Source organism: Pempheris klunzingeri, chromosome 1 (assembly GCF_042242105.1).
Source record: "Pempheris klunzingeri isolate RE-2024b chromosome 1, fPemKlu1.hap1, whole genome shotgun sequence".
NCBI lineage: Eukaryota > Metazoa > Chordata > Actinopteri > Acropomatiformes > Pempheridae > Pempheris > Pempheris klunzingeri.
Window position 1 is genome coordinate 1,573,859 of NC_092012.1, and position 25,733 is coordinate 1,599,591.

Here is a 25,733-nt window from a genome sequence, read left to right on the forward strand (position 1 = left end):
TGAACAAAAGGCCTCTGAATCGGGGCTACTTGTGGCCATTGAGTACTTTGGAGAGTTCCCCTTTGTGTAGATTAAAACCAAGCAGCCGCATCTTAATCACAGCTCAGCTTTCAAGCTGAAAGGCCCATATTGTGCTGCAGATAGGACGCCGGCCAATTAGGACTGACCTCCCATCAAGGAGCATCAATGGGCCACAAGGAGCCGTCTCTTCTGGCCGCCAGTAATCGCGGCTGGACTGAATGCAGACGGCAGCTGGCAGAGAGAGAGACGGGCCTGAAGACAGATGGGCAGCACCCACACAAACAAACAGTTGTTCAACAGCAACACCGCTGCAGAGGATGTGGTTAATATTGTCATCAGTCACTCGGCATCATCACTTTCGCTCAGACGCAGCCGACGAAGCCACCGTACTGTGCTGAAACCGTAGAAGAAGAGGACAGAGGACGTCCAGGTGCTGCAGCTCAGGTGTGCAGAGCTTGAAGGAGCTCTCCCACACACAGCTCCATCTGTCCTGCGGTCAGCTCGAGAAGAACGACCCGGAAAAAAAGCCCTTTAAGAGGCGAAAAAGTGGGAGAAACAGAGGGGCAGCAGCCTCCCCCAGGACAGACAGACAGACAGACAGACAGACAGACAGACAGACAGACAGACAGACAGACAGACAGACAGACAGACAGACAGACAGACAGACAGACAGACAGACAGACAGACAGACAGACAGACAGACAGACAGACAGACAGACAGGTAATAAACCAACACAATAAGACTGTAAGAGTAAAGAGTCTCCGTTTCATTTCAGAGGCTTCAACGCTGGAAAATAGGACGGAGGCATCGAGGCAGCTCACACCAGCGACTCCCAACCTTTTTGGCTTGTGACCCACTAAAACGAAGCTGTGTGTGTGTGTGTGTGTGTGTGTGTGTGTGTGTGTGTGTGACGCTCTACATCTACATTTCCAGCTGCTGCTGCTGTTTAAAAGCAGGTCTCCCTGACACAGGCCGTCACATGACACGTACAGTACAGGGGGGTCACCGTCGCGTCCCGGCCTCTGATTGGCCGTGCCACACTGCCAATCAAGCCCTAATGAATAACTGGGGGCCAATTACAAGCGATTACATCATCGGCTGGATCGGCTTTCAGACTTGGACGGCAGCCAAGGCGTCATGACAGCTCATCACAAAGCTCTTCTTCTCTTTCACCCTCCGTTCACCTGCTTCCAAACCACCACCTCCTTATTCCTCCATAACTCCTATTCTTCTTTTTTTTCTGCAAGCTTTCTGTTTAAATGCCCCCCCCTCCCTCCCTCACCCTCCCTCCCCTGCTCTTCCATCCCTTCCCCCCCCTTTGGCTTTTATTCATCCTCCACCATGCGTGCCCCTCCCCCTCTCACTCTCCCTTTCACTCCATCCTCCCCTCCGCCCCGCCCACCTGCCTCTCTAGCTCCAGTTTAGCTCGCAGCGTTGTCTTTGTCTGCCCGGCCCCAGAGAGTGTGAGTGTGTGTGTGTGTGTGTGTGTGTGTGTGTGTGTGTGTGTGTGTGTGTGTGTGTGTGTGATAACTCTCTCAGATGCTCTCTGGACTATATTTTTAGCTCGGACCCTCCTCTTCTCTTCTCTCCTCTCCAGCTTCCTCCTCAGAGGGTCCAGAGGAGCTGACCTCCTCCTGCTAACCCCGCCCCCCCACCAAACACCCCCATCACCACATACCCCCACCTACCCCCCCCCAGCACAGTCTAAACACAGGCAGCGTTACGGACGTGATGAGGCAATGCTGACTGTGTTCAATTCCTTCCCACTGAAACAGGGAGGAACACGCTCGACGCTTCAGCTCGTCCCAAAACAATAAAGAGGAGAAGATGAAATATTTAGAGCGACTCTCGCCCACAGTGACTGGTCATCTTCACGGCCTCCACTTAAAAACTGACACTTTTATTTAATTTTACTTTAAAAATAGTTGTTTTATTTGCAAAACATGTTCCTAATTCTCTAAATAAGGGATTATACATAGAAATAATGACATTATGTGTAAAAATAAATGACTGCACTGAGAATTTAACTGGTTTGTTTTAGCTCGTTTCTAATTCAGCCACGAATGTTCAGTGTAATTACTGTCATGATTTGATCGGTGGCCAGTTATCACATCTCTCATGTCACAAAGTTCTGTTGCCAAAACGAATGAAACTAAACAGAGAAAAGCGACACGACGAGTTAAAAGTTTTAGTTCGGTCTGATGAAACGCAGCTGAATAAAATGTTTTATTATTGTGAATTTGATTTCAGTCCCCACTCTGTTTTTGGTAATTGTGTATTTTCTACTTCCCAAAAGAGAAAACTATAAATAAAGACAATGAAACAAATATAAATATCATTAAAGTTTTAAACCCTGTGGTAAAGGCTGAGTTATCTCTCAGTTTACACCAAACATATAAGTGTTCTTCTCCTTTAAATCATTTACAGACTTTAAGGTTAGTAACTAGCAGAAGGGAATCATGGGATTGATTAAATCTAAATGGTGTGTACTAAATACATCCTGTTCCAGACGCTCTGGCTGCCGTTTGACTCTGAAATCATCCCGATGTGTCTCGTCCCAGCAGGGATGTTCCTCCGAAGCTCCTCCCTCATGTGTGTGAGACGCTGTTTTCCTTCGCTGTCCGCGGCGACCCAGCAGCCCTGCAGCCCTGCAGCCCTGCAGTGCTGCAGTCAGCGTCTCACTGAACACCAGCAGCACTGTGGGAGTCTGGGGATGGATGGGGGGGGTGGGGGGGGTTTAGCCTGAAGGACGAAGGCTGCATCAGCAGGGTCAAGCAAGGGAACTTGACTTGGTTTGCACCCCCCACCCTCCTCCTCCCACATGAGCACACACACACACACACACCACCAACACCCACCAACCCGCCCGGCCGCCTGTGTTACTGCGCCTGAGGACAGGGAGGGATGAAAGAGGGAGGACGAGGGAGGAGAGGATGGGCGGCGGGGCAGAAAGGGGGTGATGAGCTCAGGAGTTCAATGCTAAAAGAAGGGTGTGTGTGTGTGTGTGTGTGTGTGTGTGTGTGTTCAGTAGCACAGGATAATGTTTGGATGTATTGAACTAGTAGTTCTGGGATCTTTGACCAAAGAGGGAAGAAGAGAGGAGAGAGAGAGAAGCCCTTTACGACGACACGACTGTAAAACCGTTAAAGTGCTGCATGTCAAACACATTCATCAGCTCCTGACTAATATTGATTCAACTAGATCTTATTACGAGCTAATATAAATGACTCCAGAGGACTGTAACTGTGGCTGCAGCCAACAATCAGCTTCATCTCCTTCATCTGTGCATTCTTTTAAAAACTGTTCTGTCTTTGAACCAACGCTGGTCACATTTAGAATGATCTCTATCTAACTGATATCCTGGGTATCCATCCAGGTGATTTCATTATTGAGAGGAGCAGCCGTGCACTGATGGACTCTTCCAAGCTGAGACAGCAGCAGCTACAGGACGGAAACATGTGAGCAAAGCAAGAAACAATCAGGATATTAAGGATCCTCATCAATAAAGCCAAAGTCTGGAGAGGGGGAGGGACAATAACCACTCCAACATGTGTACATCATCCTGATCTCTTTTTGTTTAATCATTTTCTTTCCTGTCCATCTGATGTCCTTGCTGCAGAGACTCACCATTCTGTGGTGTGTAATGTTAGAATTCAATAAAAATCTAGGTAAAAAATGGCAAAGCACCAGAGTTTGGTTCTGGGAATGTTCTGGTGATGTAGTTCTATAACAGGTTATCGGTCATGTGGAGTCTTTTCAAAACGTGTCCGTGCTCATATACAGATATCAGTTTATAGAGATGAAGTGTTACAGTGAGGACAGAGGAGGTCTTGGCGTGGAGATTAGCCGACTACATAGTCCCTGGAGCCAGAAGATATTTGATAACTTTGATTAGAAGATTTATCACTAATCAGAATAGTTGGTGATCAACGTTCAGTCGACTGATTCCAGTCAAACCTGGAAGTTTTACACTTCATGTGGAATAATAATAATGATAATAATAATAATAATGATGATAACAATAATGATAATAATAATAATAATGATGGTAATAATATTAATGATAATAACAATAATGATAATAATGATGATGATAATAATAATGATAATAATAATAATGATAATAACAATAATGATAATAATAATAATGATGATGATAATAATAATAATAATAATAATTAATAATAATAATAAAATAAAACACAGACATCAACATATGATCACTGATCAAAGAACAAACCCTTTCAATGCTTTTCCCTTTTGCTCAAGTAAATAATGTCTGTGTTCATCCATGATAACACACACACACACACACACACACACACACACACACACACACACACACACACACACACACACACACACACACACACACACACACACACACACACACACACACACACACACACACACACAGCGCTGTTGGGCCATCTGGCAGGTGGTGTAATGAGGGTCATGACCTCCTGTCGCCCCCCCCCCTCCTCGTCCTCCTCCATTACCCAGCTAACATTTTCTCAACAACAGGGACGTCGGCTTCCTCTGACTGAAACACACAAACTTCTGGATCCCACCAGATCCCACCAGATCCCCATCAGAAGGAGAAGTTTAAGGAGATGTCGTTGACCAACTTCCTCTTTATAACACACAGTATGTGGAGACATTCCCCCATGTGAAGCCAAGCGAGCTCTGGGCGTCATGATTCACAGTTCCTTCACTCTGGACGGTCGGATTAGCGGCAGATTAAGGCCAGTTCCACTGGGATGGCAGTTCTGGGTCCCGACCATCACCCACCACCCACCACCCACTCTCCCATTGTCTTCTCATTCAGGACGGGAGCTGAGAGAGAGGATCTACGGCTGGAACATGCCACAGATCCTCCTCTTCGGTTTGCTCTTTTAAAAAAAGCACAAGCACACCAGCCTGATGTGGACACACCACTGTTTCCATGTCAAACCATCGTTTGTCTCCATACTTTCACGTTCCTCTACATCATCAGCCTCTACAAAGATGGCAGAATATCTCTAATCTAGAAAATAATATCAATAACGCAAACATTGTTCTCACCAAAGTAAGTGGGAACGCAGCTAGCATGAAGTCCCAGAACATTTCCTGCATGTGTGAACGGGAGCAGCGATCGATATTCAGGGAGACCTGGCACACACACATTTCAGGGAAAATGCTGGTACGTGGTGTGAAAGGCAGCGGTGACATCGCAGAGACGAGCAGGAAAAAGGTTAAATCCACCCGATTTTCCTTAATTCACCCCGAACCAATCGCGAGAATCTGCTGATTTGATGACTTATTTTCATTAAGTCACATAAAGCACAGCTAATTACAGCTCTGTGTTATATTAATCATCTCTCTGATGTTATATTCATGTAGCAGGTTAAGGAGAATTAACCGGGTTCATCGCAGCAGAGTCTCACTGAGGATCAACAGCTGAGGGAGCTCAGACAGAAGCTTTTGGTTTTTAGCTTCCTGTTATCTCCTGCTGCTCAGTCTGCTGCTCGCAGTGGACGGATGAGTGACGTGAAGGCTCCAACATTTTGGACAAAAACTCCCCTAAAAACAGGATCAGTGGTGAAATCTTTTGATCTATTTACTGGTTGTCGTCTTCTTAATAATTATTAATTAGAATATTGTCCTCTGTGGCTTTGAATGCATCGTCTGGACCCGTGTGATCTGAGGAGACGTTAGTGGAGAGAAGCTCGGTGAAGCTCCGTTACTGAGAAGCTGTGTGTGCAGGGACGATCTGTGCTCCTGTGCTGACATGCTAACGTCAGGGTGCACTGTTAGCATGTTAAAGGAAACGTTTGGGGGTTTTTTTATGTTTTAATAGAAGTGAATGCACATATCAGATTGTGTGTTGTATGTGGGGTGAGAGGAGAGGTCAGAGAGGATTAACAACATCAGCAGCAAGCGTCACACACACCGTGCTAGTCTCTGGAGGCCGCTGCTGCTAGCAGCTAAAGGTGATGTTTATCGCCACATTATTTAGCACGGTAATTTATTTATCTACGCATTTACAGCCTCTAGGCGTGCCCATGGAAGTCATCTACACCTGCAGTGTGTCTGTTTGCCTCATGTACACACACACACACACACACACACTCTGGTAACCATAGCTACATAGTGTAATACAAGAGTTTCACAAATAATGCATTAAAGCCAAGGACCCTTTTTTCTCCTCCGACAACACCATCAAGACACGTGTGTGTGTGTGTGTGTGTGTGTGTGTGTGTGTGTGTGTGTGTGTGTGTGTGTGATCACTGCAGAGGGGCTGCAGCCAGCCTCTGCTGTAATGCAGCACTGCAGCCTAACAGCACTCACACACACACACACACACACACACACACTGCAGGTCAGAGACAGAGCACTCCCTGAAAATACTGCAACACACACACACACACACACACACACACACACGGTTAGACTAACCCCAACCCTGATCTAATCTAAACTTAATTCAGACTTTAAAAAAGGTGAGACCAAGGTTGTACCTTTGACAGAGCTTAGCTGTCGTCACACCCAAACCCTCCGTCAACACGTGTGTGACTGCATGTGTGCATCTTTCATGTGTGTGTATTCAGGAATGCTTGTTATTGAGATGCATTGTGCCATTTACAACCTAACACACACACACACACACACACACACCTGGGGGCAGTGCTACCTGCCAGCACTACCAGTAAAGTGAGTATAATGGCGTGGCTCACACCCCGTCCCCCCCGTCCCCCCGTCCCTTAATGTGATTATCCCACATGATTGGATGTTTCACGGAGGCTCTCGGCGCCGCAGCTCTTCTGCCGCTGACGGACTGGACGCCTAACTGTGAGGCAGGACGGGGTTCATCCAGAGCCAAAAGGTGGAGCGCCGAGCGCCGCGCCGAGGCCCGTCTTCCTCCGCGTGCCGCCGATGCTCGTGGGTAATGCTAATGAGCAAAACCGCAGAAGGCTCATTAAGGCTTTACACCTGACTGGACTTTCCATCCGTGAAACTCCACTGTGAAGTCGCTCGTTACCGAAGGTACTCGGCCATCCCATCATGCACCAGTCAGGGGTTTTAAGTGGACCGAAGGAGGGGAGTTTATTTATCTAATACGAGATACCAAAAACTCCATATTGCCAGGAAATGAAGTGAGGGTCGAGCGTGGGCACAGGGCCGGATCAGAGAGAGAGAGGGAAGTAAAGCGGCTCTTCAAATGGTAATTTCCCTGCTTCAGTCCTGCTCGCTCTGACTGCTGACTCAGGGGGAAAGTACAGATTGCTTTTGGAAAGGGATGAAAGAGAGTTTTTGAGCGGGAGAGAGAAGGGGGATTTATGCTCAATTTCATTAAGTTTTTGGCTGGAGGAAGAGGACTGCGGGACCATAAGGGGCTTATCTGGAGCCATAACCCATTCCCGTTTGATTACCAGCTATTGATTGAGGCATTAAATTGGTCTCTGTTGGAATACGGCAGCAGGTGAAGACGTGCCGGTCGGGCTGTCAGACCTGACGGGAAGTGGGACTGGATTAAACAGGAGATGGCAGATAGGCAGCTGGTGGCCTGAGCAGCTCTGCAGCAGGTAAGGCTGACACACCCGACCCGTTCGGTTCAAATGACCTCTGGTGTGTTTGTCCGTTCAGTTCGGCTGGTGAGACGGCTGTAACCTAAAAATCTTCGTGTCAAATGAGTTTTCCAGTCCACCTGCTCATTATGGAGACTGTTAAGCGGTAAAAACAGCATTTTTAAACCTGTTTTTGACTACAAAAAGTGTTGGAACTGGTCCAGTAGATCACCTCAGCCAGCAGCCACCAAACGGGCTGCAATGGCTGCAACGTGATCCTTTGGGACAACTGCACCTGATCACAGTAGGTCCACTAAAAGAGCTTGTTTGATCCACTGACAGGCTCAGAGTGTTATTCTAAGTGTGTGACAGCATCATGGAAAGGATCCCTACAGAGAGAGACCTGGAAGATCCTTTTGATTTAACCACAAACAGCCGTTATATCGCTCTCTGCACACACACCAGACTCCATTCACTAAATCAGGGATTTTACCTCACAGAGCACGGGAGTCATGGCAACATCACTTAGTTTATTTGTGTTACTGTGTGTTACAGAAATATTGTTTTGAATCCAAACTAACCTTTTAAGACACCAAAGTCACACAATAACACAAACAAACTAACAAATCAGTGCAGCAGTAGACCAGCAACTGCCATGTAAAATTTGTGGTTTTGTCAATGGAGTCTGGTGGCTTTGAAGAGAGCAACATAATGGTTTTCTCTGGTTAAACAAAAAGTAGATTACCTCAGACTCAGGCTCAGAGTGTTATTCTGAGTGTGTGACAGCATCATGGAAAGGATCCCTACAGAGAGAGACCTGGAAGATCCTTTTGGTTTAACCACAAACAGCACACACACCAGACTACATTCACTAAAACAGGGATTTTAGAGAACAGGACACAGGAGCTGCTGCCTCCATCGATTAGTTAGTTTGTGTTATTGTGTGACTTTGGTGTTTTAAAGGGTTACTTCCTAATTTGTGTAACACACAATAACACAAATCTTTAAATTACCAACCAACACAAATATTTAGCTTCAACTGTAAACTCTCTTATAAAACTGGTATTTATTATGAAATAGTATTCAGTCCAATAACAGCTTAAATGGTAAATTTAGTATAATTTACATTTCACAGTAACAAATCTAAAACTATGTCGCCCTCAGCGTCCTGCTGCTCTCATTCCTGTTTCTCTTTTTAGGTTTGGTTGTTGTTGTTGTTGTGATGGTTTGGTGGAGACCACGCCACCAACACCTCCAACCAATCACTGCACAAAGCCCCCCACCCCCCACCCCTCCTAACAAATCCCAGTTTAACCCCCAAATATAAGCCGGTTACAAAAAAAGGCCCAGTTCTCTGAATCTACTGTAAGAAAAGAGGTTTTTGTTTAATCAGTCAGCTAACAGACTAAATGTTTCAGCACCACACTGATGAAATGTTTCCTTCCTCTCTGTGGACCAGCAGCGCAGCAGCAAATGAGACATAAATAGCCGGACATCTGCACTGGCAGCGCTGTTAGATGGCTGACAGCACCTCTGCCCCTCCACTTCTCTCGCTGCAGGGCGAGCGCCTTCAGCATCTCCGTCTTAACAGGTGCTGCAATCAGGCTGATAAGTGCCGATGATTGGGCCTGATAGAGCCCGGTGGCACCGCCGCTGCCCAGCAGGTTCTCCAAACCTCATTTCCTTCCAGCTGATCCATCCAGAAGTCATCGGCATCGTGAAGTCAGACGGGGCCGTGACGGCGGGAGGCAGCGAGGTCCCGAACGTGCACGAGAACATATCGACTTCGCTGCTGCAAAGACGAGCGGGACAACAACACAATCACCGGCGCTCGCTTCACAATTATCAAGTTGTGCGTGCACACTGCAGGAGTTGATTAAAGCTCTGCCTACCAGGTAATGAACATAATTGACTGGGGATAAATTCAGGACACGAGCCTGCACGCACAGCGGAGGTAACGGAGAGCAGAGCACAGAGAGGGAGGATCTGCCCACTGCTGCACAGAGGCAGAGGCACAGTGGAGGACTCAGACTGCTGCATGGTCACCACAGTGGACCAGTGAAGAGCTGTTTTATGTTGTCTGATGTGTTTGATGTGGGTAGCAGACAGAGTAGCTAGGGGGCTAGAGGGTTTGAGGTTACAGTTCAGTGTGTTTTTGGTCCAGCGGGAAAAGAATAAGAAACTAAATGACTTGTTTTTTAATTGAATCACTGATTTTACTGAACAAACTGTCTCTTTCTTCACTACATTTAAGAAAAGGTTTGTCAATACAGCTGCAACCAGAAGCCTACTAACAGAATCAGACTGTTCTGACAGCAGCAGATATTCAACGTTACACGGCTCAGAAATCACGGACAAAAAAAGTTGACATCCGTGGAACTTCTATAATAATCACAGCAGTCGGACAAACACAAACACACACACACACACACACCTGAATATTTCAGCAGCAGCCTGCTGACTTGCACAGGGAGACTGACTGACAGCCACAGGCGAGGTGACAGCAATCTAAACAAACTCCGAGCTCAGGGCGACCCAGGAACAAACAGGGAGAGCAACCCAGAGAGTGTGTGAGTGTGTGTGTGTGTGTGTGTGTGTGTGTGTGTGTGTGTGTGTGAGGCAGATGAGGAAAGCGTGGCTCGAGCTAATTGAATCCCACCACCAGCGGCAGCAGCAGCAGCAGCATCTCTCCGCAGACACGATAAACAGACTTTGTTCTTCCTGTTCCCACGCTATCAAAGATATTCTTTATCTGATCTGAAAATCGTTTTGCTTTCTTTTTCTTGCATCATTAATTCGCCCGGCACTTCTGAGAGCGACGTCTATTAAGAGTCCGCCTCGCCGCGGCTACTCTGAGCACGGCTCTCTCTACACGCTGCAGCGTGGAAACAAACAAAAAGTGGAGTAACTCCAACTCAAAGTGGATCACGGCTCCAGTTTCCTGACAGTGAAACTACACAACCCCTCCCACAGTGACAGCACCACAAACTAACACTATATTGGCCAGATTCAGATCCAGCGTGCATCAGAAGGAGGTGGGGGGGGGTTGGTGCATCAGGCTGAATGTGTCCTGTGAGGAGAAGCTGGCAGACAGAGAAGATTAGACGGGCTCGGAAGATGAAAATTGGTGCCGCCTCCCGATGATGACTCATTGGAGCGGCAGGGACTCAGAGGCAGTCTGGAGCTTCAGCCTGACAACCTCCGAGAGACGGAAGGAGGGAAGGAGGGAAGGAGGGAGGAGGAGGAAGTGAGCGACTTAGGGAAAACATAAGAGTGAAAGAGATGTAGAGGGAGAGAGAGAGAGAGAGAGAGAGAGAGAGAGAGAGAGATGGGGGGTGGTAGTTTCTCAGGCATTGTTTAATGGCTCAACCCCCCCCCCACACACCCATCTCCCCTTGCAGGCAGAGCAAGAGAGTCCGTGGAGATCTAGAGCGAGCGAGCACCTCCAACCAGCCACGGAAGAGAGCATTCCTCCGGTTGCCATGGTAACCGAGCGCTCAGCTGGGATCGGGCGGGCGAGCGAGGGGGGGAAGCCAAAGGGATGCACTGTATGAAGAAAAAGAAGGGGGGGGGAGAGAGGAAAAGGAGGAGGAGGAGGAGGAGGAGGAGGAAGGTGGGGTGTTTGACACTAGCCATAATTTTGATTACCCCCCCTCCTCCCCCCTCCCCTCCCCGACAAGACTTCCTCCCCCCTTTCCCCCTCCAGCTCCGCTCATCTCAGCTACTCAGAGTCTGGATGCTGCCTGAGAAGAAGAGGTGCTGGCAGGTAGGAGGGACAGCAGCTCAGGAGGACGGGGAGAAAATGAAGGAATGTTCCCATCTGCTCTTTCCTGGAGCTCAGTCCTCCCAGCGCTGCTCACTGAGGGCTGCAAGACACCAAAACACACTAATACGTCCCTAAAACCCTGCAGCGAGGGCAGATATGGAGAAAACCCTCTCCTACGATACATAAAGAACTAAGAACCAGGAAGGAGTCACACAGGGAGAGAAACCCAGTGTTCAGTTAGCATCAGTAGCATTAACAGGGAATTTAATTAATAGAAAATGATGATGATGCAATTTAAAATGCAAACACAATAAAGGTCCGACACCTCTGGCCTGAGGGACACACACACACACACACACACACACACACACACACACACGCTGAAGAAGAGGAGGAACTCAAAATGTTTCATTCATTTCAGCCTCTGTATGCAAATGAGGAGGCAGAAATACTTTGGGTTGTTTTTCACTTAATGCAGCATAATGAAGCAAAGCCTGCAAGTCCAGAGAAACACTTCCACTAGAAATCCTCCTAGTAAATTAACACACACACACACACACACACACACACACACACCTATACTCACATACGCAGTGAGAGAGAGAGAGAGTCATGGGAGTGTTACCACCTGCAACCTGCTGATAATGAAGCTGTATATCAGCCACCTAAAGAAAGCCATCTGTGCTGGGGCTCTCCCTGCTGCCCCCCCCACCCCCACCACACACACACACACACACACACACACACACACACACACACACACACACACACACACACACACACACACACACACACACACACACACACACACACACACACACACACACACACACACACACACACACAGCAGCACAGCTCTCCTCTGCTGGAGCCAGGGGACGACAGTCTTTAGGATGTTTCACGTCAATAACATGACACTTTCATTACAATACAGCAGGGACACACACACACACACACACACACACACACACACACACAGGGGTAAATAAAAAGGAATGATGTCACTGTCTTTCCGGCGTATTTACCCTCAGAGTCGGAGGGATTTTTTTGATACTGACTCGTCTGAGTGATCCATGTGTCTCTAACAGATCTACTGGATCAGAAGCTGGCTCTCTGTATTTGAAGCTCACACATGCTACATGCTCACCCGTTTCCCATCATCCTCCATGTTCACACTTTGGTAGACAGACCTTTACTTTATAGGCTTCACCGTTCACCATTCACACACACACCAATGGCAGCGAGCCACCATTCAGGGCAAACCATCAGGAGCGACTGGGGTTCAATAACGTCCCCGTAGACACTTTGACAGGTGGAGCTGTGGATCAAACCACCGACCCCGTGCTCACCAGGTGACCTGCTCCACCCGCTGAGCCCCGCGGCAGCATCAGTCGTCCCCGACGTGCTCAACAAAGTAATGTTGTAGGTTTTTCTTTCAAATACTGTTGGTTTGACGAGTGTGTCATCGTTACTGACAGACCGGATGGACAGAGGCATTAATACAAACAAATTATATATATATATATATATATATATATATATATATATATATATATATATATATATATAAAGTATTTTGGTATCGGTGTCTGACGCTGGCTGATAAATAACAAGCGATAGAAAGACATGTTTGTTTTTCAGCTGTAAAATGTCACCAGGTCACAATTCTCAAATAAAAAGCTCCTCAGCAGAATTTCTAGATCATCTTATTTGTTTATGTACAAAGAGTTTGGACCCACATCTAGTTCTTGGGCAAACACAAGCCCAGTGCTCGGCAGGCTCGTCGAATATTCTTCGCTTCTCATTTTCAAACTTCCAGGGTACTTCCTGCTGCTCTACATAACACTAGCAGGCAGCCCAACATCACTTCACATGCTACTGTATACTGACAGTCCCTTTCACCACATGTAGGGGTCATTTATGACACATCAAATATTGAAATATTAAATGTCTCCCTTTATATCTATCTATCTATATTTATCTGGCTCGCTCAGTAATCCACATCACCTTGAATTAAACCAGCGCTCTTTGTTTTGTGCACCACAGCCAGTGGCAGGAGGACGTGCACACACTCATGACTCCATAATAGAGCAGCAGTCTAAGAGGATTTGCATCCTTTCACCCTCTTGCTCTCACAAAGTGTATAAAGTTGATCACAAAGCAGAAGCGGGGGCCCGAGGAGTGAAGACAGAGCAGCGGACAAGAGGAGGAAGAGATCGGCTGTGCACCGATCACCGAGGAGGAAAAGAGCGGCCATTGTCGCGGGAGGAGAGATGAAACCATGACAACCGTCCCCACTGTTGGCCGACACTTAGAAAATGAGCGCTGTATGGAGCCTGGGAAACCAGAAGTACTTCAACTCCCCCCCCCCCCCCCCCCCACCCCAAACACACACATGAAGACACACTGACTAATTGTTCCGAGTCAGCGCAGCCTCTCGCCATTCAGCCTCGACCACCAGACGCACACCATGACGGCATTGTTCCAACCCGTCTCATGAGCGGCGACAGAGAAGCAAACCTTTGACCGAGTGGGGAATTTTAAAAAAGATGCCACAACAGGAGAACGAGCTCAAACACAGCTCGGTGGTCGAGGCTGCAGCTAGCAGCAGTGGTTTTTTATCATTGTGTCTGTTCACGTGTGTTTTATTCTCCACCTCTGATGAAGCCTGTGGCTACAAGCTAAGGAAACACACTGAGCCGGACTGTAGCGACCGCCATTAGTCTAGAAAATGTCAGAAAATGGTTAAAAAAAAGTAAAAATTGTGCTCAAATTGCTTGTTTTATGTGATCGACAGCTCGACCCGAAGATATTCAGCGATACAGAAACAGAAAAGCAGCACATCTTCATCCGAGAAGCTCAAAGCGGTGAACGGTCTCCGTGTTGGTCTGATCGATAACTGAATCGATAACTCCTGTGATCGGCATCATGGTGTTCTGACTATAAACTTAGTCATGTGCCATTTAAACAAGCCAATCATCAACTGATACTGAAGTTATTCATCAAACAAACACAGAAACCTTCCACTGGTGGACTATCTGCAGCGTTTTTAGTCTGAGTATCCAAAACTGTCATTTAGCAACAGCTGATGTTGGCTCAGATTTGACTGATTGGTTTTGTTTGACTAACTCATTTGCATATGATGTCATTACGCTGGGTTGCTATGGCGCCAACGGCAGATGGAGGGCAGGAAAAATGTTTCTACAGCGGAGGCACCGTCACAAACAGGCATGTGGTTTCCATCGTTTAGCTCAAATCAGAAACAGAAAAGCCACGAGGAGCGTTGATGGAGGACCAGAAGGTGTCGTTCATAAGGGAAATCTGGATTTTCTGAAGTTTATCTGAATCTGAAGTTGCCGGTTTCAGCCTGTACTCTCTTTAATAACCATCACTGAAGAACTACGTGTGTTATGGAGCACTTCACATCTACAATCTGGGACATTTGATGGTTTTTTTCAATGAAAAATTCAGCACTGGTTCTGAAAGAAGTCGTTTCTGATGAATTCAACGCTGTTTTTTTTTTCCTCTTTATTAATGGATGATAATAAATAAAGTAATGCCAGACTTGACCTTTAACAGAGGAGCCAACAGCCATTTAAACACTATTCAAACATAATCATGTTGCTGATTCTTGCCTTATTAGCTGCTGAGTAAACATGTCGACTGCTGTGCTCTGATGCACGTTAAGAAACTGCATCCAAATCAGCTACTGTGGTTCATGTCTGACATCTGAAGAACAAGAGCCATTCGTCCACTCCCTCAGACATCTCCTGTGTTTCCCACACACACACACACACACACACACACACACACACTAACAAAGAGCGTGGGCTGGCCCCACACTAGTGGAGGAGCCCTAATGATATACAGGCTTCCCTGTCTGCCAGCTCAGCACTGAAGCCTTCGATTCATACCAGCAGCCATCAACAGGCAGAGCATCACTCTTCTTCATGAGCACTACAGCCGCCACACACACACACACACACACACACAGAGAGAGACACACACACACACACACACACACCCCTCTACATGCATATGCACTTAACGACATTCACCAGCTCCACAGACGAGTCAGTCACAGTGAGCTCCAAACATGTGTCTGCTGTGTCAGGAACACTGAACCGGCCGTGTACAACATGGACGGGGCTTCACACTACACACACACACTCTGATCACTGATCTTATTATGGGATTGATTTCTGACTAATAGAGCTACTGTTGAATCCCTCAGACAGTAAAATTGATTAATGTCTCTGTCAAATGGTCCAAAAAAACCCCCAAAGTACCCAAACAACAGTCACAGTGTGAAGTGAAGTAACGCTGCCTTCATATTCTGAAGGAAACCGTCACTGATTGACTTCCTCAACCAAGATGGGAAGTGATTAATAGTTGCAGAGCAGCTTTATGATCAGACTAAATTGCCATTTCTCCTCTTCTTTATACAGTCTGACATCATGTTCATGTTTATTTAAAGTTTTGCTGCAGCCAGACACCAGTCCAGTTCAGCTGAAGCTGAGGGGCTCGAAGCAGTTCACCATACAAAGTCCCAGTCTGGGATCAATAAAGCACATCTATCTATCTATCTATCTATCTATCTATCATCTATCTATCTATCTATCATCTATCTATCTATCTATCTATCTATCTATCTATCTGACTTGCCACATCCAGTCTGTGCAGCCGCCTGCTGCTGTAAATCACACTTGTGGCCACTTTTCTGGAGCTGCTACAAAAAGATGGCATTCATTCACATTCTTAATCCTGCTTCAAACGCTCTGACTGGCAAATCAATAAGCACAACTCCAACCCCAATTAAGACGCTGAAGCCTTAAAAAACTGTGCATAAATTTGATGTTGACACTCAAATTGATTTATTAAAAACCAGCCCGGCTCCAGACCTCGATAAGGTGCAGATGAAGAGCCGGCATATTTAACAGGCTACTTAGCGAAGCGTACAGCTGGAATACACAGAGTGGAGTTGAATAGTTGATCCCAGTGAACCCACAGTCACAAACACACCTGACAACCAATAAAAAGGTACAGAACAAACCATTTACCTCCATAGTTTCTACTAAACCGTCATATATGTTCAACCTTTCTGGACTATTACAGGGAGAGAAGTAAGACAGAAGAGCACAACATCCTGTCCTATAGATTATAGTGAATACTCAGTGCACACCGTCATGTTACTGACGGATAACGCTTCAGTTTGACAGATCTGACTTTGAGCTCGGCTCAAACTACTTGGAATTATCTTGCTACGCTTTGCTCCACTTCTCTTCCAAGCAGGAAACTGGAAGTCCAGAGTCGTATACTCGGATCTCAGAGTCACGGAGCGCCGGACATGTGGAAACGGGCCTTTACTCCTCCTCTGACTCCGTTACTGTAATTAATCCTGGTGGAAAAACAAAGCAAACGATCTGTGTGTCTTTGTGTGCGTTAGATTCACACCACTGCAGCTTTATTCCATCTGCTGAATAGAAGGATTGTGTAATTAATACAGCAGCTGTTACAATCCAACTCTACCAACCAGCTAATTGGTTGGTTATGAATTATTCACCCGGCGAGGGAGCGGAGCGCCGTACAGCTCCTACCTACTGCAACTGGAGGGAGACACCTTGATCATTGCTGGCTGCATGTGACCACAGATGGCGGGGTATCCGAAACAGAGAAGCCGGCCACATCCATCCATTCAGTCCACCACATAGCTGCGCTAACAATAGCAACAAATCAGCGTGGCATTCGTGCTGCGCTCCTACAGGAAACCATTGTGTTTACTGGGTTGGATCACCTACTGGGCCTTTTCCACCGCAGGAACTTAAAACAACTAGAATCCAGTAACACTGTTTGGGTAGGAGAGCTAGTTTGAGGCGTTCTTTGGATAAAAGCAGCCCCCAAAAACAGCAGAAAGCTCCTCGGCTCTCATTATATCACGACATAAATCCTTCATCAGAGAGTCCAAAGACAGAGGACTGATGAAGAATTTATGACCAGCAGCATCTGAGTCTGTTTTTAGGTCTTACGTCACCACAAAGGCTTTTTAAAGACGACTTCTCCTGTGATTTTTGCAGCAGCTATGATCAATACTGATTATTAGTATTATTAGTATTATTATCATTAATGTGGCAGCTGCTGTCCTCCTGGGTTCGCTCACAGCTCTCACAGCATCGTCTTTCAGAGGAGCAGCTCTAAAAACCCACAGCACACTGACGGACGCAGTAAGAGAGGAGCTGTATGTCCCCCCAAGAGGTGGTGGAGACCAAAACAGAGCAAACAGAGAGAGAGAGAACATCAGACCGACATTCATCGGACGACATGTGGCTCCACAACTACTGGATGATGTTCACCAGTTAAAAGACGACGACTGGCCGCCGAAGTGGACAAAACAAATAATCACAGCAGGTTTGAGGAAACACAGAGTAACGTCTGTAGCATCGCTGCAGCTCTGGATCTAAGTATGATCACTGCTCAGTGAGCTGCACGGCTCTGATTTAGCTCGACTCACTCACTGGGACTGATTTTTCTATCAATCTGCAGACTCCTTTAAGACACAGGGCAAAGTGTGTGTGTCTGGGTGAGTCTAGTTTACAGTTTGTCAGCGAATGATGGCGGGAACGTTAACACCTCAACGTTGACGATGACGTCGCAGCATTTTCAGCTCGACGACCAGCTGAATGAGGGGGGGAACTACCTGCAGAGGTACCTGCGTAAAGTCCAGGAAACACGGCGTCATAGAAAAGGTATTTTCAGGGGGTCTGCTGATCATGATTGGTCCAGCAGACATGTTGATACAACAAGGAACAGAACGGCTGACAAACCAAAGAAAGGACTGGACACAAAGTGGACAGTTGGACACTGAGCTGCAGACACTCTCGTGATCGGCTGAAGGAAAATACGTAATCGGCATCAGCGCCACTTCTCCCACAGCAAAGGTCACTCCTGAGGTCACCTTTTCTACAAAGTATGTCCGGAAACAGAAACACACGAGGAAGAACCAGAACTTGTTAATGCTGTTATGGTACCCCAGCCCCGTCTTCTTAAAGGAACCTCCACCTTTTGTGATATTTTGAATCTTCTTTTGAGGCGCAGTGCTTTAATAGTTACATCACTGCTTAATGTTGGCGATGAGATCGACCCAGCTGTTAGCGGACCATCACTGGAAATGTCTTGTAGGATTTCTTTATGAATGTAACTCATGATGCAACGTTTTCTTGGCTCACCTGAGACTTTGACACAAGATTTCTCTGCAGAATCACTTGTGAAAGGCAGCTTGACATTGTACCTGAACAGATGCAGCACGGTGACATACAGCAGGACTGAGGGGGGTTTCTAATATTTTGTCCACCCACTGAAGGCAGACTAAATGTTAGACAGCCTCCAGCCTCCCAGATGATCATGTAACGGCTATAGCAGCGTCCCAACACGCAGCGAGCACATCTCTCCCATCATGACTCATGGAATAACAATCAGTTTGGGATGTTTCCTGCACGTAAACACACCGTGTGACACACGGCACAGCAGAGGGCCCGTCGGCGGCAGAACACGTCGGCCAGCTTGTCGCCTTCACCCATCGAGAAACGGCCCAAAAATGAGCTCAGCAGAATGCAGCACTGGAACTAATGTGCAGAAATGTGTGGTGTTGCAGCTGCAGTATGTGTGTGTGTATATACAGTAGGCTGCTGTATAGGCTTGTTAACCCATGAGCTGTGTGTGTGTGTGTGTGTGTGTGTGTGTGTGTGTGTGTGTGTGTGTGTGTGTGTGTGTGTGTGTGTGTGTGTGTGTGTGCAGGCACCGGCAGTGCAGCATCACTGCTCTGCCTCTTCTGCAGAGCGCAGCCCATGTGACAGATGGATGCTATAACGGAATTAGAGACAAGAAAAATCACAAGGGCCCATTATCACCGAGCCCTCTCTGCCTGACAACAAGGATTAAAGGCGCACCACCACCACCATCATCTTCATCATCATCATCAGCAGCAGCAGCAGCAGCATCAGCACCACCATCATCATCATCAGGATGAAGCAGCTGCTCTCACAAACACCACAAACATCCGCACTTATCACACATTTCTCCGCAGTCAGAGCAGCAAACCCTGCAGCCTGGTGAGAGTGAGGCAGGCGCGGTGGTGCTGAGGAGAGTCCCGACAGCACCACCCGCATCTGGAGCCTCTCAGGGGGGGAGGAGGGGGAGGTGGAGGTGGAGGGGGGAGGCTCTCACTAACCTGTCTGTCCTTTGCCCAGCGTCTTCTCCAGGCGGTACGGTCCCACATAGTTGGCGTAATGCCCGCTGTTGGCGTCCTTCCCCGACGATGACATTTTTTTATTTCTATTTCTTTTGGTTGTGAAATGACTCACGGGGAGTTATCTCTCTTCTTCTTGCCCGGGAGGGGAGGGGGGAGGGGAGGGGGAGAGGAGGTCCGTGCGGGGCGCGTTTCTGGAGCGAAAAGCGCGAAAATCCTCGGCGCAGTGGAGTTCGCCTCGGTCGGCGTCCCTGTCTGTGTTTGGCTGCAAGACTGCTCTCTCCGTGCGCGGATGCGTGCGTGTCCGTGTCCGTGTCCCTGTGCGTCCACGTCCGTGTCCGTGTCCGTGTCCACGTCCTCCGCAGGTCTGGTCCTCGGTGCGGCTCAGATTGCGCCTTTGAGCCGGGGTGTCATGGTGGTGGTGCCGGTGGAGCGGTGCGCTGCAGCCCCGTTGGGTGTGATCTGATGATGGGACAGCATCTATCTGCCGCCGCTGCCTGCCGCTCCAGCAGCCTGCACCAGCACACCGTCCATGTGAGCGGACACTTCCGGCTGGGCCTTTCACAATAAGGGCCACTCTCCTCTGAGCCAGGACTGCTGCAGTGAAAAAGAAATCCATAAAACTCAAACTGCTTCTCGGTGCATCAGATACTGTACATTATTTTTAAAAGCCTGGACCTTTGTACTCTGTTTATCTAATAGAGGAATTATCAAATAGGGTTACAACCAGTGATTGTTTCCATTATTGATTCATCTGTGGACCATCCATTCGTTCTTTGGCCCATTAAATGACAAAATGTTGATCAGTGTTTCCGTCCTCAAACGTCGTGTTTGGTCCACAAACCAAAGATATTTAATTTACTGTCAGAGGAGGAGAAACCACAAAATATTCACATTAGAGACGCTGAAATCAGAGAATTTTTATATCTTTTTCTTTAAAAAATGGCTTAAAATGATTATTGATGAACAAAACAGGTGGTGATTGGCTTTATAGTTGACAAATAATCCATTAACCATCAGCCTACGTTCATTACAGATGAATGTTTAACCTATATTTTCTATTTATTGATGAAAACTTTGGTCGACTAGAAGATCCCAATTATTTTAAATGTTCAACCAACAGTCCAAAACTCAATTAAATTTGATTTAACTATTATATAAGAAACATAAAAGTTCTTAAATATGAAAAGCTCTACGTGATTAATAATCAATGATCAACATAGAAGCTGATTATCTTTCTGTGTTCTGTAAAAGTTGCAGGTGCAATTAAAAACATTAACCCCTAAAATAGAAAATCAATGCCATATTTTCCTCTTCTTTTTAATATCATTATTACTACTATTACAAAAAACATTGATTTTCAGTGCTTTGATTTGCAGTTTAAACCCGTTTTCAGTCTGATTCTCAAGCTTTTCTGAACATTCTCCTTTTATTTTGAAGGCCAGCTTGCCCAACTTCCGCTGCCATCCGGCTTTGACGCAGCTGCTTTAATTAGAGGACACGCATGCGCACTGGGCTCGCATGGCAGGGGTTGGTGATTGAATTCGGGTCGAGGTGACAGTGGGAGATGAGAGGCTGCCACTGTTCAAACCTGCTCTTCTCATAAATCTATAAATAACCCAAATTGAGCACAAAATAAAACACATGAAAGGCCGCAGAGAGCCAGAAATGTCCCATGATGCACCGAGGAGGAGTCTCCTCTTTTCCACAGCAGCAGAGAAAAACAGATTCATGTCCAAATTTAATGCACATTTCTGATCTGTTGATTGATTTCCAAATTTCAGATCCATTTAAGCCAGACTTAATTAAAAATGACTGATTTAGGATGAAGAATCAATATTTGTCGGTGTGTGTGGCATGTGTGTGTGTGTGTGTGTGTGTGTGTGTGTTGAAAGTGTGTTGGTGAAGTGGGGGGGTGAACACGTTACACGCTGGGACACTTTCACTTGATTAAACCAGCGGTTGGTGACAACGACCATCTATCTGCCTCATCACTCCTTCACAACAAAAGCCTTTTGACCCAGCACGCTCAGTGGCAGATGGGCCCCCACCCCTCCCTCCCTCCCTCCCTCCCTCCCTCCTGCTGCTGCCTCCCTCTTCCTTATCTACCCCCCTTCACCCGCCCACCCCCCTTCAAATCCATGTCTCTAACAAAGACGGGGGTGGGGGGGCTCCATTTTACCACGTCAGACCTGGTCGCCACGGGACAGCTTTCCCCCAAATTACTTCCTGTTAATTAATGTAACACCCCCCTCCCCCCCTCCACCACCACCACACCATCAGCCACACAGGAGGAGGTCGTGACCCCTGTCCACAGATCAATCATGAGTGTTCTCTCAGATTCACGCCACCCTGCGTGCTCTCCAGCCTGATCCCTGCCGTCTGATCCCCCGGTGGCTGTAACGCTGTGAGACAGCTGCAGACGACATCGCGGCTGTAAAACCGCAGCGTCCTCTAATCACCCCGACGTGGAATAATCTGCCATAATGAGCCGGGCCTCTGTGGAGAGGGCCCGCCGCTGAAGTCTGGGTCAAAACCACAACAGCCGAGTGTTTTTACGGCACACACGAGACCAGGACTAGTTGATTAGACAGGGAGCAGGTTGAGTCGAGTTCACACTTGAACCAGGATTCTGTGTCTGGAAGTACCCAGCGGCACCTTTTCTCTCTCTTTGTAATAAAAAAATGCCATTTCAGTTTCAATTTTATTTATTTTGGAGCTTTTGCATTTTATAAACCACACAAAATAATAATAATAATGACTAATGTTGGCTAATGCCAGTGAAAATGCTAAGCTAACGCCCAGTTATCACCCACAACAGCTTATCCGACTAGCCAATTAATTACCTGAAGATGCTAACGAGGACCAGTTCATTAGTAGGTTTGGGTTTTGTCCACATTTGAACACATGCTGATATCGATAGCGGTATCTGAATTCATTTCCACCCAATGCTGACCCTTTAAGAACCAAAATATAATTACAGTTATAAAAAAAAAAATTAGTGCAAACTTTTCCATGCTAGTAAAAATGCTAAGCTAACATCAACCAAAACAGTGGAAAAAGCCCTGTTACCTCCGGCAACTACTTATCCAACTATCTAATTGATTAGCTGCACATGCTAATCACTGATATTTTAAACGGGAGCCCAAAGCAAGCTAATGCTAACGCCAGCATGCTAAAATGCTTATAATATGAACGCTAACATGTTGATTTTTTTAGTAGGTGTGATGCTGATCTCATTAGCATGCTAACACGTGCTAATTAGCAGTGAACCTAAAGTCCGGCCGATGGGAGTGACACTGGTTCTGCAGATATCTGGTCATAAATCAAGTGTGTATCACATAGAACTTAATTTGAGGAAACCAGATTAAATCTGCTGGTTTGTAGGTGCATTCTGGCCCGATATTAAAAATACTTCTTCCTCGAGACACAGACAGGGTGAGTAGTCTTTACCCCTCCTGAGGGTAATTATGTCAGGAAGGTGTCTGAAGAAGGAGCCTCTACAAGGTGAGTCTGATCTGATAAAGCGACAGTGAAATTACACAGAGATTAGTCGCAGTTCTCCCATTCTCATTAAAGCAACAAGAAAAAAAAAACGCCTCCAGCAATTTCAGCACATAGCATCGTGAAGAGGGCGACCACTGAGCCGTCACATCTGATCCCTGATCAGTTCGACCACTGGATGATTTGTGAGGGGAGCAGTGAGAATGAGAGCCGGTGAAGACAATAAGATCAGATTAATGTTTAAGTCTGGACCAGAACGGTGGTCTGGTGGACTAACAGCTGGAGCAGTGAGCCAGCGCCAAAATCTGCACCAGCGCCTCCAGAGTTCACTGTAACAATGAGGATTTCAAGGCCAATATGACGACATAACGATATAACGAGGAGCGATGATCATTTTCCAGCTGAGCTTTCGCTTGTACAAATTTCTCTTTCGATTTGATTTCGATTCCTCCGCCGACGTGACGAGCGGCTCCTGAGGAAGCTGTTCTTTATTTATCAGTTTTACACAGTATAATGTGCAGTGACATTTTCTGACTGAAACAAATAAAACAGAAATAAATATAAAAGACACACAAAGTGAAACAATAAGAATAGAAACAGCATTATTTGCATTGAATATTGCTAGCATAATGTTAGCTTTGTGGCTAGCATAACGTTAGCTTTGTGGCTCGCATAACGTTAGCTTTGGGGCTAGCATAACGTTAGCTTTGTGGCTCGCATAACGTTAGCTTTGTGGCTCGCACTGTATTAGTTTTGTGGCTAGCATAACGTTAGCTTTGTGGCTAGCATAACGTTAGCTTTGTGGCTCGCATAACGTTAGCTTTGTGGCTAGCATAACGTTAGCTTTGTGGCTCGCACTGCATTAGTTCTGAGGGACTAGAAATATCTCATTTAGCCAAGTCGGATCTATGATCAATCCTATTTGCCAGAGTAGTGAACAACGTTTTATTTATTTATATTTATTTACTATTGCTTGTTTTCTTCATTTCTTTTTTCTATTACTGCCTCTGTTGCTGCTGTAACATGTACATTTCCCCCTATGGGGGATCAATAAAGACAAAGTCTAAAGTCTTTATTGCATGAGAACCTAATGGGATGGCAACAACTGTTCCACGTAATAGTCAGACCCACAAAACGTTCTTTGGCAGTGACTGTCCATAATCCATTAATGCCCTTTAGAATTAAAAAATAAAAGGAAAGGACTCCAACTGAATTAGCTTGATCCCAACATTAGTATCTTTTACTGCATGTGTTTTGAAGGTGAATCTACATATTTAAAAGAGGGGCGGGCAGGTATGTGTCCATCATCGATATTTATTAGCAGGACAGAGCTGCTGTAGACGCCATTGTTCTCTTTATTTGCTTGCTGAAATGGTAAAAGAACCTTTTTCCCCCTTAGGTGCCTCAGTGGCCGTTTGATTTTGAGTTTGTTTTATTTTTCCTTATTTAGTTTGAGGACAACTGCGGCTGCACGATGCCCATGTGAATGTGTGTGTGTGTGTGTGTGTGTGTGTGTGCTTAAACTGGTGACGCACGTGTCTATAGCGCCGGATGAGGACGGAGATATAAATATTGTAGGAGCCGGGCCACAGAATGCACTCCTCACTTCTCAAGACATGTGTGGAGAAAGAAGCTTAGCCTGCAGTCTATTTCTGCATTAGTCAGCTCTATTGTGGCTGTGTGTCTTGCCAACGGAGCAGGATAATGCACACACACACACACACACACACACACACACACACACACACACACACACACACACACACACACAGAGTTCACTCACATATTTCAATGAGAGAACATCTCCTCCGACAGATACAGTGAATCACTGAGATGAAACCAGGGCAGATTTGTCCCAAACTTCTCACGAGGAAAGTTTACTTGAGTGTCTGTTTGTGAGGAACATCACAGCGACGGTAGAACACATCAGTCAACTAAATGCACGGAGGCCGCTCGCTTGATTTGAATATATTTTCCATCAGTGGAAAAACTGATGAGGTTCAATATTTCCTGCTGGAAACCTCATCAGTGTTAAGATGGAGTCTGACTGGTGTCTGTTCGGGGCGTGAGCGCTACATGTGCAGAGATGTTTCTAATTAACATTCGACGGCTCGTTTCCAACAAATTACATCTTGATTGTAAATTTTCACTCATTTAATTTCATTGTGGATCCATTTTAGGACACAAACAGGCGAAGGCATTCAGAGCAGGACGAGACAGACGGATGGTACATTTACACATTTTAAAATATCTCAGGTGTTCATTGGTTCTTTTTCTTTACCAGATTTTTTTTAATTCAAAATGCAAACTAAGAATTTCCAAAGATCTTATAGTAAAACACGACAGAGAGTTTCAGTTTGTAGTCCTAAAATCTGTCAGCGTTGAAGCTGCAGGTTCCCCCAGCAGATCTCCGACTCCGTGAAGCGTCTGTTGTTCCCTCAAGGCTAAAAACATGTCATGTTTAGTATTTTCTTTTTCCTAATGAGATCACACAGTCTGTATTTTTGTTTCCCAAACAGATGCAAATATGTCTTTAGTCGCTTCCACAGCTGTGGTTCCAAACACGAGGTGTCTGGGCCGACAGGTGACCGACAGTGATTCAGCATTTTACTGAGCTGGAAAAGAGCTCAGGCGATTATGAGAGAGTCATTA

At 46.4% G+C, this 25,733-nt stretch overlaps 1 protein-coding gene across 1 annotated transcript in view; it reads right to left on the minus strand.

Annotated features, from left to right (window-relative positions):
* LOC139221909 (serine/threonine-protein kinase BRSK2-like) overlaps positions 1–19,653 on the minus strand; it is a 137,233-nt gene extending 117,580 nt beyond the window's left edge. The window contains exon 1 of the mRNA XM_070854210.1: positions 19,560–19,653. Coding sequence (XP_070710311.1) covers positions 19,560–19,653 — 94 coding nt within the window. The remainder of the gene's footprint in view (positions 1–19,559) is intronic.
* Positions 19,654–25,733: the final 6,080 nt, after the last annotated feature.